This window comes from Rhinolophus sinicus, linkage group LG11 (assembly GCF_036562045.2).
Source record: "Rhinolophus sinicus isolate RSC01 linkage group LG11, ASM3656204v1, whole genome shotgun sequence".
Taxonomy (NCBI): domain Eukaryota; kingdom Metazoa; phylum Chordata; class Mammalia; order Chiroptera; family Rhinolophidae; genus Rhinolophus; species Rhinolophus sinicus.
Window position 1 is genome coordinate 46,917,951 of NC_133760.1, and position 16,353 is coordinate 46,934,303.

The window sequence follows — 16,353 nt, forward strand, 5'->3', positions numbered from 1 at the left end:
CAAAAATATGGAGAACCTGCCTTCAGGGGCTCACAGCCTACTGAGGTGGCAGACATGTAAATAACCAACTGCAGTACCTTATGAAATGTCTATATACATGCTATGCCAGGAACACAGGGGACAAAACACCTGAGTCTGCCTAGGGGTCAGAGAAGGCTTTATGAGAAAAGAGGTGCTTCAACAAAGGCTTGATGGATTCTCCAGGGAGCTGAGCTAAGGCAGAGGTTACGTAACTTGCCCAAGGCTAGTAAGTGGCAGAGCCAGAATCCCAACCCAGGAAGTCGCCTCCTCAGTCAGAGAGCTTCTCCCACTCTGTGATGCCACCTGGGAAGGGGTATGTTTTCGTACCTTAATTTCAGCTGGTTTGTAGTAGCGTCTGTTGGGATCTTCCAATGATGTTCTATACCCATCTCTCAAGAAACGCTTGAATCCATATTTTCCTTTTAATTTTCTAACCACTTTGTCAAGAGTCTGGCTAAACAGAGCTTCGTCATCCAGGGCAAATGCAGGATAACTGATGCAGGGGAGCAGGGCGGCATCTGTGTTCTGAGGCAGTGAGCACAGAAGGGCAGGTCAGTGTCTACAGTGGCACGATCCACACAGCCCAAGAGAACCATGGAGTGAAGTCAGTGACGGGATCTCACTGCCAGTGAGACCGCTGCGCTCGGAGAGACAGCAGATGCTACCTGAGCTGCTTTGGTGACGCGTACGGAGGAGATGAAACTTTGTTCACTAATAAGGAGTTCAAGTTTCAACACTGAATGCAAACTTGAAGATGCTAATTAAGGCAGCGTGTAAAAATTTGACGTCAGTAAGTAGCTATTACAACCTAGTTTGTCATAACAATTCGTTTATGATGGTGAAAAACACAAAACAACCTACATGTCCAACAATTAGGTGAGTAAATTAGCAGCCATTAAAATTTATATTATAGAAATGCTAATTGATACGAAAACATGTGTGCTCATAGAACCAGGCTGTCAAGCATTATGAACAATATTCTTCAGTTTTATAAAGTAAAAATATGTGTAAATAAAATATATGGGAACATATAAACACAATTGTTGTCATCCTAAGATTATAACTGAGTGGTAATGTAATGAGTGGATATTATATTATTATTTGCATATTGGGTTGTGGGTTTTCTTTTCCTTTTGTCAAAATCTTGTATTACTTCTATACAGTAGTTATTTTTAAATAATTAATTTATTCCATCTTGGGTGCTTTCTAAAAATAGAGCCCCAAATAGCCCCTAGAAAAATCTGCAGTGGGGTACTATGGGCACATAAAAGTTTATCAAAGGTTAACAATTGCGAATGGTAGCTCATATTAATTTATTACAAAAACTTCTCACGTGAGATCTTGACTCTCTGGGGAGCAGTGAGCACAAAGTCTGCCTATTGCGATTGTGAGCGTCGAGGTCCACAAAAATAACTGACCAAGAGCAGCCCTGGAACGAGAAAGAGAAAACATTTCCTAAATTAAGAAAAAAGCACTTGTAGGAAGTTGGGCATTAAGAAAATTCACAATAAACTAACACTGGTTGCACCTGAGTGTGGAATTACAGGAGATTTGAATGTCCTTTTTTATTCTTTCAGTATTTCTCAACTTTCTTGCAATAAATATATTAATATTACTATCATAAAAAATAAACGTTATTTTTATATTATCCCTATTTTTCCTTAGTTCTCTTTTAAATCAAAATGTACTGATTACCAGACAACTGATCAGTTACAGATATTTATTTTAATACAAATACTAGTTTAGCTAACATTTTTGACCAGGAATAACGCAAAAACTAACTCCGATTCATAAAATCTCATTGTATGGTCCTAATAAAGAACATTGATTATACGATCAAACTCAACAAATTTAGATATAATCTAGAATTATGGATATAAAAACTATTTGATTAAAATATAAAGATAGGAGAATCTAATATACGTGTGTTTTGAAAATCAAAGAGAATGAAATTGGAATACAAAGACTGCTTCCATTACAAGAGAATACTCAGAAAAATACATGGGGAAAGGAAGAGGAAAACTAGGATAAAAATTATGTTGGTTCAATATTACCTTCTAAATCTCATCCCAATTCTCACCAACACTGAAGATGCATTCACCCTGAAACTAAAATACCTCTAATGAATGGATCACCTAGACTGAAATTCAAAAAGAATCTAGTAGTAGTAGGCCCTAGATCCAGATATCAGACTCAATACATGCATATTTTTCCTGTTAATCCATGTTCGTACATGAATCTGAGCTCATAAAATAGAATTTCTCACTCATAATATCAGTTCTTAAATCTCTTTTAACTCTGACAAACAAATCAACAAACAAGGAATGATTAAGGCTGTATCTCAACAGCCAGATTAATGCTAAAATGTCCTTTCTATTATTTGTCACTCTCTACTTCTCTCTACTCACAAAAGCGGGTTTAACAAAGCTTTGTGCAGTAGCCGCCATTGTCAGAGTAATAATGTGTTCTCTGCTCTGCGGGAAACGAACAGGATTTGACCTCTGTCCTTGAGGAGCTGACCCAGGTGATACAGAGTCCTGAACCACATGACTATTAAACAAAGCAAACAGGCTGTCCATATACCAGTGAGTGGCTCAGAGGAAAGAACAATAACGATACTGAACCTGTAAAGATAACAGGAGAAAACAAAATAGGTAACTCGGGGTACCTCGTGGGAAAGGTGAGGCCCAGAGTGAGGATCTGAGTTTCGGGCGAAAGGGGCGCAAGTAGGGGTGTTGGAACAAAACAATGGAGAAAGGAGTGGGTATGGGATGTTAGAAGCCTGTCAGTCCACAAAATAATAGGACTTGTCATTGACCCTTAGGCTGATGATCAAGGTAATTGCAAGCCCTATCAGTCTGCTTTCAGCTGAATTTTTAAAGATACACTCTAAGTAGGATAATTTATACATAATGAAGTTCAATGGAAAATTTGGCAATTCTTGCCATTATTTAATTAATGTAAACAGCCAATTTCTATTTTCTAGCCACAAATAAATGGCTTATTTATCTAAATTCATCGAAGTGTTTGTTTGGGTCTCTTTCTCTGAGAGCCTCTAAGAAACATGCACAAGGGGAAAAAAAATCTCATAACATCACCGGATTTAACACTGAGGTCGAAGGCTAGGTAACTACATTGTTTCCAGTCTTAAAAAACAGACCGTGCTTCAGGCATATGGCTTCTGAATAGGAATAGCTTTTAAAATGTCATCAAGGAGGACGTACGTATGGAATTAATTATCACCTACTTTAAAGTATCAGACACATTAACTGTGAGCCTGCAGATTGCAGAAGCTGGGTAGTCTGCATTGCTTTGCACACTTGGTGTGACATGAGCAACCTCCCTAGTCCTCACCTTTTAGGTTCTAGCCTCTGCTCTTTGGTCAGTACCATCATTTTTCCAATTAAAGACAGGACTATGAAAGGGTGTTTTATGAGTATGTGTCGTACAGAATATCTGATTGGCTTTGGAAATTTTATTTCATCTGCCATTTGTTTTGTTTTAGATCCCACACTTCAGTTAGCTCACTTGGTCTTTGTCTTTCTCTGACTTATTTCATTTGGCATAATGCCCTCAAAGAACATCCATGTTGTTGCAAATGTCAAGATGTCATTCTTTTGTGGCTAAATAATATTTACTGTGTATACATATACACATCACATTTTCTTTATCCATTCATCCATCAGTGAACACTTAGGTTGCTTCCATATCTTGGCTATTGTGAATAACTGCAATGCCATTCCTATGCCTTATTGCCCGCCTACTCTTTCCTTCCTACCTATCTATCCATCTCTCTCTCTCTCTCTCTCTCTCTCTCTCTCTCTCTGTCTCATTTTCCCTAATACACACACACACACACACACACACACACACACTTATACACACATTCACACATTTAAACGAATGTATTGATAGTGAGGCAGGAAAAGGAAAGAAAAATATTGAAATATACATGGGGGATTTCCACAAGTTTGACTCTTCAGGGAGAGAAATGTTCCTACAAGCCAAGAGATCAGGGCCAGAGGCTCCAGGAATCTCCGGGAGAGGCACAACATTAATACACATGGTTTTCACAGGCTCACATACTCCTAAATCCGCATGAGCTCTGATCCCTCCATTTCTCCAGCCAGAGGGCTTGAGAGAGGAAGAGTGTGTGAAGGGGGTGATTTATAGCCACCTCCTGGGCCCCCAGAATGAGATGTTGCTCCCCTCTTCCCAGTCCTTTCATGTCTGTGTCATTCTTCATTCTTCATGTCTTGGATATAAGCAGAGACCACCCTCCAGGGGAAGGTGGAGTGGGAAGAGAAGAGTTTGTACATAAGGAGTGCTGCCACACTCCAAGTTGGAACTTTCTTAAAGTAAAACTTGAGCTACATGGTATTAAAATTGCCATAACAAAAGCCATGTCACATTTCACATGTCTGTATAACATCCTAAAATGTATCTTTACTGACAGCATTTTAATAGCTTAGAGTTAATTATAATATCTTTCTTTGCCCTTCCATCTTAGAAATCTTTATAAAAACTGCTAAAGAAAATTAGCCTACTTCTTGATCTAGGGAAGTTAACTGTATGCTTACATTTTATTACTTTCTATCAACAACTCAATCCATGGTCGCTGGATGAGGTATAAAAACTGGTCAAAGATCTTATAAAAATTGAAGGCAATCCTCAGGGTTTCCCTTTTATTCCAAAGAATATGAGATTTAGACACATGATTACAGCCAGTTGAGGGTTAAGCTAGGATCAAAACTTACAACTCTCTGGGTGTACACATTACACAAATTCCCCTCTACAAGAGGTAGACACGGATATACATTAAATTGAAATCAACATGAGAACTGACATGAAAATACATGGTATGTAAAGCCAGAAATATTTTAAAATGTGAAAGCTCATCAAGAGAGTTGAGGGAAAAGTTATTGAACAAAGATAATGAGAATTCTTTATCAAGAGATTTTATTTAATTAAGCAATGTTTTTTAGTTAGAAAACTAAAATTTAACTGGCAAATTATATTCAAAGGGAAGCTTGTTCAACCATGAGCTACATAAATTTCAGATCTTCTTGAATCATAAGGAATGACTTGGTTAATGAATGGCCAAATTAATTAAACCCATAATTCCAAAAAGAGAATCCAACTTTGTTGTTGCTATGACTGTTTTTTCTTTTTTTTTTTTTACCTGGTTGCCAAAGAGGTTAAATCCATTAATTGCTTCCAGAGCTGCTTTTGCTAAGCCAATAGAGCTGAAAGAGAAAAGAAAATACTTTATAACTCTGATATATTTGGCTACAAAAATAAGAACCATTATCTGATGAATATTCACAAGCAAGTTTCTTTATGAACACTTATAACAACTTCCGTAATAAGAAGAATATCTAAGAGACTTTAGTCTGACATTTCAGTATTTTAATTTTTCTTTTTCATGGTTAGTGATCTTTCGGGAAAAATATTTCTAAGTTCAGCTTGATCTAGACAAATGGTCATACTATTGATGGGAGTGGTTTTAATTCCAGAATCATTTATATTCACTAACTCAGGGGAAAAAAAGCATGGACTTTAGAGGAAGGTGTATTATGAGGACACACACAGTAATAACCAGCTCAGGCATCGTTAGCTTAGATCAATATAAAAGAGCTTTTCTGACGTCAACTCTGAGCCTTAAAAAGATCTCGCACGTCATACATTTACCATGAGTGTGGATTAATATATCCATTCAAATACCCGCTGCTCAGGGACTAATAATATAGGTATTATTTTATGCTTACGAAACAACTGATCACCATAGCTCTCATTTCTTGCTATTTTCTTCTCTTTATAATAAAATGTGTACTCCTTGGGATTCTCAAATTGCACATACTATAGTGCTAAAAAATGGGAAGGCTCAAATTTCATTAAAATATGACATTGTCATCTTCTAATTATCAACTTTTAAGTATTTTAGACCTAATAGCCACTGTATTTTACTTAAAGCAATATTTTTTCTAAAAGCAACTGCATGTACCATTAATAGCATTTAAAATTAATGATCTGTCATCATGTCTGCTTTTCTCTAAGGCAGTGACTAACAAAGTGGGATCCCCAGAGAAGCAGCATCACCCCAGAACTGTTTAGAAATGCCAGTTCTCACTCCTCTCTGGGAATCAGTGTTACAAAGCCTTTCAGGAGCTTGAACACATTTGAGAACCACTGTTGTACGCTATTCATGTCATCATGACCTACATTTCCTATGGATTGTTTACATGACATGTTCTCAGGTGAGCATGATTTTTATTACAGGAGAGTGAATAGATGGGAAACGTTTCAGCTCCCATCTGGCCCTCACCCTTGGGATGCTTGACCTTGGAACACCACCACCATGCTGTACGGAAGCCTGTATGGAAAAACTTCATACAGGCTTTTCGGCCCACAGCTCCTGCCAGGGTCCCAGGCAACATTCTACCCCTGAGTGAGGACGCCTTCAGGCCGACTGCAGCCCAGCCACAGCTGACGGCAAGCACACAGCGAACCTAAGCATGAACCACCCAGCTTCGCCTCATCGAGCCTCAGAACCATGAGAACGAATAATGGCACAAGATTGCTGTCTGTGCTTCCAATTTGGAGTGGCTTATTTGTGACAATAGGTAACCAGGGAAGAACCTAAGTCAGGCCCCTAACTCTGACGCCCCAGAGCGAGGAGGCCAATCACAGCCGCCTCGCATACTACAAAGGGAAACAGAGCAGGACCTGAGCGAGGAATCCAGAATATCAGAACCTACGTGCTGGACAGCTCCTAGGTGTCACGTAGGCCGACATTTCATGCAAGACACTCATGGCTACCTCACGCTCTTGCTTAACAATGTGCTCCTTACGTCCCATGAGATCCCTGTTAGCCCAGGGCACACAGATTTACATGTTCTTAGCTGAGTAATATCAGAAAACCTCCACTTACAGTGTGAGGAACATCTGCTAGCAAGACACTGCAGTATTTTGAGAAGTGAGAGAAAATAACTTCTTCAAAGGCAAGTACATAAGAAACTGTGTACTGGAGGAGATGCACAGTGTAGCTAGCCCAAGGATCTGTCTTTAACAATGGAGCCAAAAGACAGCTGAGGGATGGATTTGGAAATTGTCTTCTACATAAAGCATTTAAACAGAAACGAACACCGTACTGGCCTCGAGTAAATGTCAAATTCCTTCCACTTTAATTTTCTTTCCCGATGCAATTGGTTAAATAATTGGACTTAACTGAAATGTACAAATATGTTATTTTATTACCCACTGGATATTTAAATCTCTGGCAACAGCAAGCTATTTAGAAAATGAAACACTCCTCACGTGACCTTACATTTTACTAGTGAATGTAATACATAATGTTGTAAGAATTAAAAATATTTTACTAGCACAAGATAGTCTCAGAAAACTAAATTAGTCTTAGCTCTTGAATATGTGAATATTAGGTAACTATTATCAATAGAACATTCACCAATTTGATTTTTGCAAGGTGTTACTTCAACATTCACTTAAGAGAGCTTAAAATAAAGTGATGTCTGCTTGAGAGATAGTTTGTAATAAGGTGATCTGTTGCATAAATCAAAGCTTTTCTACAAAAGATGATGGGCTTGGACTCGGTGATTTATAACCCACCATGTAATCCCCCCAAAATGAATGGCAAACATAGGAACTAAATTCACAATCCCCTGCTCATTAACATGATGCTTTAAATCCCCGAGCTACCCAATCACACTTCCTAAAAGAAAAAGGACGTTACAGCACTACGGTTTTAGTGGATGTGCGTGAATTGTTCAGTAGGGCAAAAATACATGAAGCAGAATGGATGGATAGATGCTTCTATTCTAGCTCAAAAACTGGAATATCAAAAATGTCTGAAGAAGATTAAGGAGTTACTTTAGATAAAAAGCACTGTGTGGAATAAAATGGTCACTAAAAGCATCTTAAGCTGAGTAAAGTGGTGCTGTGATGGTTACTCATCTGACATTTTAGTTATGGCTTTCCTTATTGGAAAAGCCAAGAGAACAGAACATAAAACCGTCAAAAAAAACCCTCACAAAATCAGATTTAAATTCGCTTTGCTTCTACGATCTTGCAAATATAAGAATTAAGAAAGTAAAATCTGAAATTATGTTGTGAAATGTAAAATTTAGCAGTTAATGTTTCAAAAACTCTTCTTTCCATTTGGACATATATCCACATTACTAATTTATTAAGTACAGTTTCCTTTTTGCTTCCCATAGCCAAAAAAATTCGAAGTTATGTTTGGGATTCAATTCAATTTATAGAAGACTCATCTCTTTGCCAAAACAAAGGACTTGGGTTTAAAGGGCTTAAAGGTGGCCCTAAGAAGTATGAATATCCTTACATAAATGAGGAGAGGGACATATAAAAATTAAAATGTGTGAGCTAATATTGGAGCGGCTGAGAACATTACTTGAATATGTAATTCTGGGGGTAAAGAATTAGTGTGACAATAAACAGACACCAAAATGATATACGAAGGCAATGTAAATAATCAGGTAATATATGATTTTTAAATACATGGGCATTTATTAAAAGACTTCGAGAAGAAATAAGAGAATAGCGGAGAATCTGAGAGAGTTCCAGACACCCGAGGAGAAACTGAAAGGAGTCTGAGAAGAGCCAAGTGAACAGAGAAGTCAGGAGAGCAGGGAATGGTTGTTTAGGAAACATTTGAAGAGAATCATGGTCCATTTAGAGCAACGCATCCTTAAACTAAAGCCCGCGAAGGGTGAGGCTCCTGCTCGAATGGGGTTCGGACAAGTGTAATGACATCACCTGTCAGAAAACAGTCACGGGGTTACCTAAGAAATAGTAAATACTTCCAGAACTTGACCGAAAAGGGATGCCAGCAAACCTGGGTCTGAAAAGGGCAGCTCAGGAAGGGCCTGCCCAAAGCGTTATGCTGAATCAAGCTGCACTGACTAGCAAATGAAGATGTCCTTGAAACTTACGAGCGAGTACACGCTGCTGTTCTTTCAAACTTTAGAAAAGCTCTTTAAGACTTTCAAATGCAGCGTGATACAGTAAAACAACTTAGATATTCTTAGCTGTACAGTGTCACTGGTTGCAATTATTAAAGGACTACTGAGCACGGATGCTGAAGAGGGAGCCTCTGAGTTCAGAATAGTGTGTGTGTGTGTGTGTGTGTGTGTGTGTGTGTGTGTGTGTGTGTATGTTGGGCGCCTGGGGCTGTGTTCTTCTCTGATCAGAGTGCATTTTAGAAGGACTGTGCCCAGTGTAGGAAGGGAAGGAAGGGACAGTCACCAAGCCAGTCACCATGGCCAGTGCCCTAGGGTGCACCAAGGTATCACAATCCCAGATTATGATCTGTTCTCTCTGACTCCTGCGAAGCACAGAGAGAGAGGGAGAGTGGCACAGAAAGTCCGAGGGCAAAGGGCAGCGAGTACTTACAGCAAGAATTACTGTACACTGTTTCAAGCTTACGGATCTAACACGGACACCGCACAAAGCAGTAAAGATCAGATCCAACTAGGCATAGACAGTTCTGGGGTGTCTTACAGAAGCAACAGACTAAGAGTTGTGACTTAATCCCTGGTTGGTGGCACCCCTATGTTCCACGACCCAGGCATGAGCACAAAAAGATCCTGGCCTCCCACCACCACTGCCATCACTGCATCCATGAGCGCCAAGTTCTCCTGCAGTTTCAAAATAGACCCAGAAGTGACACATCCAAAACAGGCTGTGGAGATTAGCTCAGAAACATTTGGGGAAAGAAAATGTCTACAGTTATTCTGGGGAATTGTAAAGTGTTATACTATGGAAAATTAGAAGAAAAACATTAAATCTATAAAACCAAATCTAAATGACAAACTTCACTTCCCATCTATTCCAATAAAATTTGCCTGCAAAAAGTAACATTAATTTTGCATGCAAAGGGTAGCAAAGCACATCACATAATGAACTCCCAAGCCTTGAAATAAAATCTTTAATGGTTCAATGTAAAGACTGGCACCTTAGTTACAGGAAAACAAATTGCAGCCTCTTTTTTTTCATTAGGGACCTTCCAGCACCCTCATTTTCTAGAGTTCATGGTAACTTCTACCCAAGGTTCTTTCTGTGTTTACAGCAGGTCCTCAAATAACATTGTTTCACTCAATGTCATTTCATTGTAACACTGGTGAGAAAAAGAAATATCAGTTCCCAGCAGGGCCACTGGAGTTTGCATGTTTTCCTCATGTCTGCGTGGGTTTTCTCTGGGGTATCGGGTTTCCTTCCACATCCCGAAGCTGTGCACGTTAGGAGGTGGAAGTGTCTCCACAGTCCCAGGATGAGTGAGTGTGGGTGTGAGTGGTCCTGTGATGGAAGGGAGCCCTGACCAGGGTGGGGTCCCACCTTGCACCCTGAACGGAAAATCATTACCTTACTTGTTTTTATTCATCTTTCCTAAGCGTATGTAAAGCTCCAATTGCTTTCAATGTTTTATCTGAGAAGTGTTTGGGGTCCTTATATAGCAGTTTGGTGATGTTTTTGTGACCAAAAATCTGCTGTAGGAACTGAACTTTTGTTTATATCAATTAGCCTGTGTTAAAATTAGTTTCGTTATGTCGTTTTGCTTAAAGCTGCAGTTTCCCAGAACCCATCAACAACGAGGACGTAAGTGAGGACTTACTGTGCTACTCTTTTTATAAACAGAAAAACCCCTACTCCAAATATTTTATACTGAAAATAATGTCTGCTCATTAAAAAGCGGAAGGGGCTGATAAATCATAAATACTAAATTACGTTTTCTAATCAAATCCACTTTCTTACAATTTGACTGATAATCTGGAAATTGAGAACTTAATTTGGATGACGGCTGAAATATAACAATATCTTCCTGTTTTTTTATTTGCCAGAATTTGTTTTATATCTGAACTGAACTTTCCCACATATTATTTCTTTACTTCATTGACTCCTCCACTGATTGCTGCTGGTCTGCCCTCTATTATAAAAATGTCCCATATGAATCATAAAATTTATAGAAAGGTGTTTGTATATTAGTTAATCCGAAGGTCCTTTTTGTTTCAATCTTCGTTATTAAAATATTCTGAAATGTGAGCGTACACTTGTATTCTAGTGCTTACTCATGCCAGGTATTCAAATGCTACACACACACACACACAAATATAAAATGTTAACACAATCATTACAACTTTATGAAGTAGAAACTATCACTACCTTCATTTTATAGATAAGAAAACTGAGGCATTAGAGACGTGATACAACTGCTGATCTCGAGCCAGTCTTTCGCTTATTAAATATACCAGCTTAATTTTTTGTGTGATTAGTCCTTCTATCCAAAAAAGTACAGAGCTGCAGATTCCTCTTAACCAGTGTTTCCTAAATTCTTTCTCTACTTCACTTAAGTTTCAGTGATCTAAGCTGACCTAAAGTTAATAACCTTTAAATTCTTCAATCTTTCAGTGTGAAATGGATAGGATTAATTGAGCTACACTTTTTAGTTAAATAATGACCTCCTGGGCATAAATTTAGAATATTTGAAAGGTGCAATGAGTCACTAAAGCTATTTCCCTGACCCTAACGAGTAAGTGAAATTCATAAACTATTAACATCAGTCATCCGCTGCTGCTGTTTATTCAAACCAACTAAACTACAGCTCAAGATGCTGATCACACCTCTTACAGAAAACAATGAATGTTAAGTTTTATATAAAAGATAAAAACATCTTAACAGGATAAAAATCAGCTCTATAATGAAAGGGAATTTCACATGCAATGCACATACGCTGGTGTTTGGCAGTTTGAATGTACTTGGTCTTTCAAAGCTCATCACTGCAAAGAAGAGAAAGCAAATGAGTTGGCTGAACCGTGGATGGGAGGCTGATATGCAGGCAGGGACACCTTGGGAGGCTGGGAAAAATACCCTGCTCCTTTCCTGCATCTGTTTATGGGCACCCAGACAGGCTCTTTTGCTTTAATTTTAAGTGAATTTCATCTGTATCACATACAGAAAAAAATAGATGAAAATTATAGAAACCACAGTTCTAATCTAATACTCTGATTTTTATTCATATTTAAATGCACACATTTAAAATTAAAAAAAAACAACAACAACAACAACACTCAGAAATCAGCGAGTTACCTCGAATGTAGCTCTGTGCTGCCATTATTGTATTTGCTTCCCCTTTCCCAGACACCAAAGTCAGGCACACGGTAAACTCTTTCTACACAAAACACAAGGTTTTGAATAAAAGAGACCTAAAAGAAAAGGAATGAAACATAAGGACACGTGCAGTAACAGGATCTTCAGATATTTATGAGAACAATTAGGTACCATTTGAAATCCAAATGCCTACCTGCTTACCAACACTTTTTTAACATGTTGAAATTCATCTGATTATTACGTTACTACTATGAATACGGTTACACATGGTTATTCTAATGTAAAGCCTAAAATGAGAACCTAATATTGTACCATACAAAAAGAAAATTTAAATCCTGCCAATGTTTCAACTATAATTCTTCAATGACGTATCTCTTACTGTTCATGAGGACTGTGCATCTTAAGAATTAAGAAAAATATAAAGCACTGTTTTGCACCAGATGATAAGATTTGGAATCTCAAATGCCCATACAATGTTACATAAGTCTAAGACTTTGGAGATAGAAAGATATTTCTCAGTTCTGCAACAAGCCGGGCCCACGTTGGATCAACAGGAATCTTGAATGTATTACTCAATCCAATATCTCAAATCCAGTATCTGACTATATGAATTTAAGAATAATCCATTTTTATGAGACTAAAAGTAAGTTTAAAAAAGTAAAAAAGAAAAAAAAGGTATTCTCAGAGATGTTACTGAGTTCTAAAGAATTTGAAGAAATCATACCTCGTCAGTGTTATAGATTATCTGAAGTCCAGAGGAGATCATTTCCACAAGGTAAAGGAGATAGAGTGAGACCGCATTTATCTGAAAACAAATAGCAAAGTGACAAAGTTAAAGGAAACAACAAAAATATTATGAAATGAAATGTGAAAGCTAACTGTAAGTCATTTGCTTTAATAGTGGCACATAAAAACGATTTCCCTTGCTACTGTGAAATAAAGGAGCTGTGGATTTAGCTCATAATAAAATCCCAGCTTTGCATATAAAACTCTAAAATCCTCAAATTCACTGTGATGGTTAACACCTGATGAGGGAAATGGCTACAAGCAGAACTTCTAGCAGGTGTTTCTAGAACATTTGTTTTCAAAGATTTATCTTCCAACTTGGGACTGAAGTACCCCTACACTGGAATAGTTCTGCACCACAGGCAGCTATGTAATGCCAATCCATTTCAAACAGATGTAAATGAAAAAGCTACTTGGCCACTAAGACATTGGGACTACATACACCAGCACACCATGAACAATAAACAGTGCATCCTGAAAACAGGCTTGTTTTCAGAGAATACAATACTTATAAAAGCAACTGCAGGGACATGCTAATTTTAATCAATGGCAAAGCATGTAATTTAAAATACATTTTTGAACAAATGAGTTTAGAAACAAATTAGCTTTTTTCTTCTTTTAGTTTATTAGTCTGTTAAAAACAGTATTAGACATTATAACATCTAAACCAAAAAAATGAAGACAGTAACGTCCACTTTAACAAAAGTTGACTCTCACAGAATCCTGAACACGACGTGTGAACTGTCTCAAGTAAACAAGCAGTGAGACAGAAACACTAGGACATGGACAAATCCTGAAAACACTGAGCTAAGTGAAAGAAGCCAGTCAGGAAAGCCCCCATACTATGATTCCATTTATGGGAAATGCCCAGGGCTGGGGAGTTGGGGGGGTGGGGAGTGACTGCTATGAGTACATTCGTACATTCTTCACGGAGTGATGACATGTCCTGAAACCGATTATGACAGCGGCTGCACAACTTTATGAGTGTCCTTAAAACCACTGAATTATACAATTTAAATAGGTGAATTGTATGTCATGTGAATTATATCCCCATAAAGCGGCTACACAATAAACAAATAAGTAAGAAGCAGTGAAAATGTTTTATCGCGCCAGGATACTGCTAATTTGCATTAAAAACAGAGACAAAGCAAGACGGAATTTTGTGTCACCCTTGCCTCCCCTCTATCCCTCCTGATAAGGGACAGAATGTTAGGATGGGGCAGGAAACGTACGACACGGAGGCGTGGACAGAGCGTCTTGCTCCACGAGGGCCTGGCGCTGCTGCTGGCTCTCCCAGGAACCAGGACCACCTGGGTGTCTCCTGGTCTCCTGGGCCTCACTGTCCAGTGGGGTCAGAGGGGCCACACAAAGTGATACCGGGTTCTGGTTTTAGGTCACTTCGAGTGACATAAACTTTTGAGTGACCTTCCTCAGAACATGATGTAGAAAGGCTTCGGTGCACTGTCAGGCGCCCGAGTATTTTATTATAGCACGGACACTGGCCTGTCAGAAATGACTTTGGAAAAATTTCATTCCTACAGACAGCAATTTAGGGCTACACCTAACAGCTCTCTGCTCTGACTTTTGGGGTGTTTCTGTGAGAAAATATCAGTAAGTGACAACCTGTACAGGGGCTGCCAACTAGCTGGTTGACCAGCATTTATTGAAACCCCCCTATGTGCCAGGCACTGAGCTGAATTTCTGGAATACACAAATACGTGAGCCATTGACTTCTGAAAACCTTATTTCAGATAGTAAACATATTCATCAAGGCAAAAGGTACATAAAACCTAATTAAGTGATCATTATAAGGAAAAGGTTGAGACACTACACATTTATGTCATAATAATCCTCAAAGGAACTGGTCACTAATGAGTATAAGAGTTTCTGCTGTATAGAAATGGGACACAGCACTTTCTGTGTGCAGGGGAGTCTCCCTAAAGTAAGACATTTCGGATCTCTCTCGAGAGGAACGATAAAAAGCAAACACTCATATTGTAGCAAGAAGTATATGATAGTAAGTATTCTGTCCTAAAGGTCACAGAGCCAAATGATGCGCAGGAAGAAAATCCATTAAAGATAAATAGCACATATACTATTTGTGTCGTAGAAACAAGGCAGCAGGATGTACAGCTAAAAGCAGCACACAAAGGGGAGAGAAAAAGAAGTAAAAACAAAGCAGAAAACCCTACAGTGTCAAATCTTAGCAGCAGTGTCAAATTGAATATATTACATAAGAGAATTTATAGACTCCAGATGCCTTTTGGAATTTCACGTGAGTGATGTTTTTAGCTTGATTGAAAGCTGATATATGAAAAATGAACCGTCATGGAACAGAAACCTCTGATTTGCCGTATAGCACTGCCAATTGTCTCTTATTCCCTCGCTCCTAAGTGCTGAAATTCTTCCAAATTTGATAACAAGGACATGCTTTTGTCACTGAAACAAGCCCAGGATTCCTCCTTCTAGATAGTTCTGAGTATTAGAATCTATCCAGCTGCCCTTTCTGCTTGCAGACCGAGAGGTCAGTCAGGCTGGATATTCAATCACAACTAACTCAGCCTGGTGGTGAGCATTTCATGCCTCATTTCACGTGCATTTCTACTGGTATTGTGAATTTATGAAATATACTTTTAAAAAATGGTAACTAGCCTCAGAGCCTCTAGGACGCAGAGAACAAGCAGAAAAGAAGGTCTGTGAGCTTGTCTTTGTACCTGAAGGTGACCGTACTCCTCACAGGACAGGATCTCATCACCTGTCTGCGCGTTGAAAACAGAGTGAAGACACGTGGTTGGCCGTGGATCTTGCTTAAACTGCTGGACCTGGAACCAAATATAAAATTGACATCATGATAATAATTCCCATTCCCATTCAAGATTAGAGATTATAAGTGATTTTCCACGAATCTTTTTACTGAGGAAAGGTACATACAGGTCATAGGCAGAGGACAGAACAAAGCAGAAATGTTACTTTGTCTAAAGAAACAAAACACAGACAAAACTCATAACCACTAACTTAACAGAGTTGCCACGAGTGTTGAATACTGAGTTGATATTTCACCAACAGCTACTGAAGTCTAACAGGGAGATGTGAATGTAGCAGCGATGGCTTTTGCATGTTTGGCTTCTTATTTTATTTTAGAGTCAAACAATGGTTTCACCGTGCGGTACAGGATTTCAGGGTTTGTATCCCACTGTATTGCTATTTGGAAATGCTTACGTGACACTCAGGGAAAAAATGCTGCAGGCCACGTTCTCATCAGTAAGTGTTCAAAACCTCAAATCTATTTCTTTCTCTTAGGATCACAAATTGTAACCAATGCTCCTGTCAACATATTTTCGTTTCCTTTTCCACGTATACTCTCTTTACCAAGGCAACAATTCTCAGAGAACATGGTCCATAACT

General features: G+C 38.6%; 1 protein-coding gene across 4 annotated transcripts in view; it reads right to left on the reverse strand.

Annotated features, from left to right (window-relative positions):
* Positions 1 to 16,353, reverse strand: part of PHKB (phosphorylase kinase regulatory subunit beta) — a 122,067-nt gene that overhangs the window by 70,805 nt on the left and 34,909 nt on the right. For all 4 annotated transcript variants that reach the window (XM_019731864.2, XM_019731865.2, XM_019731866.2 and 1 more), the window contains 6 exons: positions 15,663 to 15,770; positions 12,887 to 12,967; positions 12,142 to 12,257; positions 5,204 to 5,267; positions 1,355 to 1,450; positions 349 to 546 (listed from right to left, as the gene is read on the reverse strand). In XM_019731864.2, the coding sequence (XP_019587423.1) occupies positions 349 to 546; positions 1,355 to 1,450; positions 5,204 to 5,267; positions 12,142 to 12,257; positions 12,887 to 12,967; positions 15,663 to 15,770 (663 nt within the window). The remainder of the gene's footprint in view (positions 1 to 348; positions 547 to 1,354; positions 1,451 to 5,203; positions 5,268 to 12,141; positions 12,258 to 12,886; positions 12,968 to 15,662; positions 15,771 to 16,353) is intronic.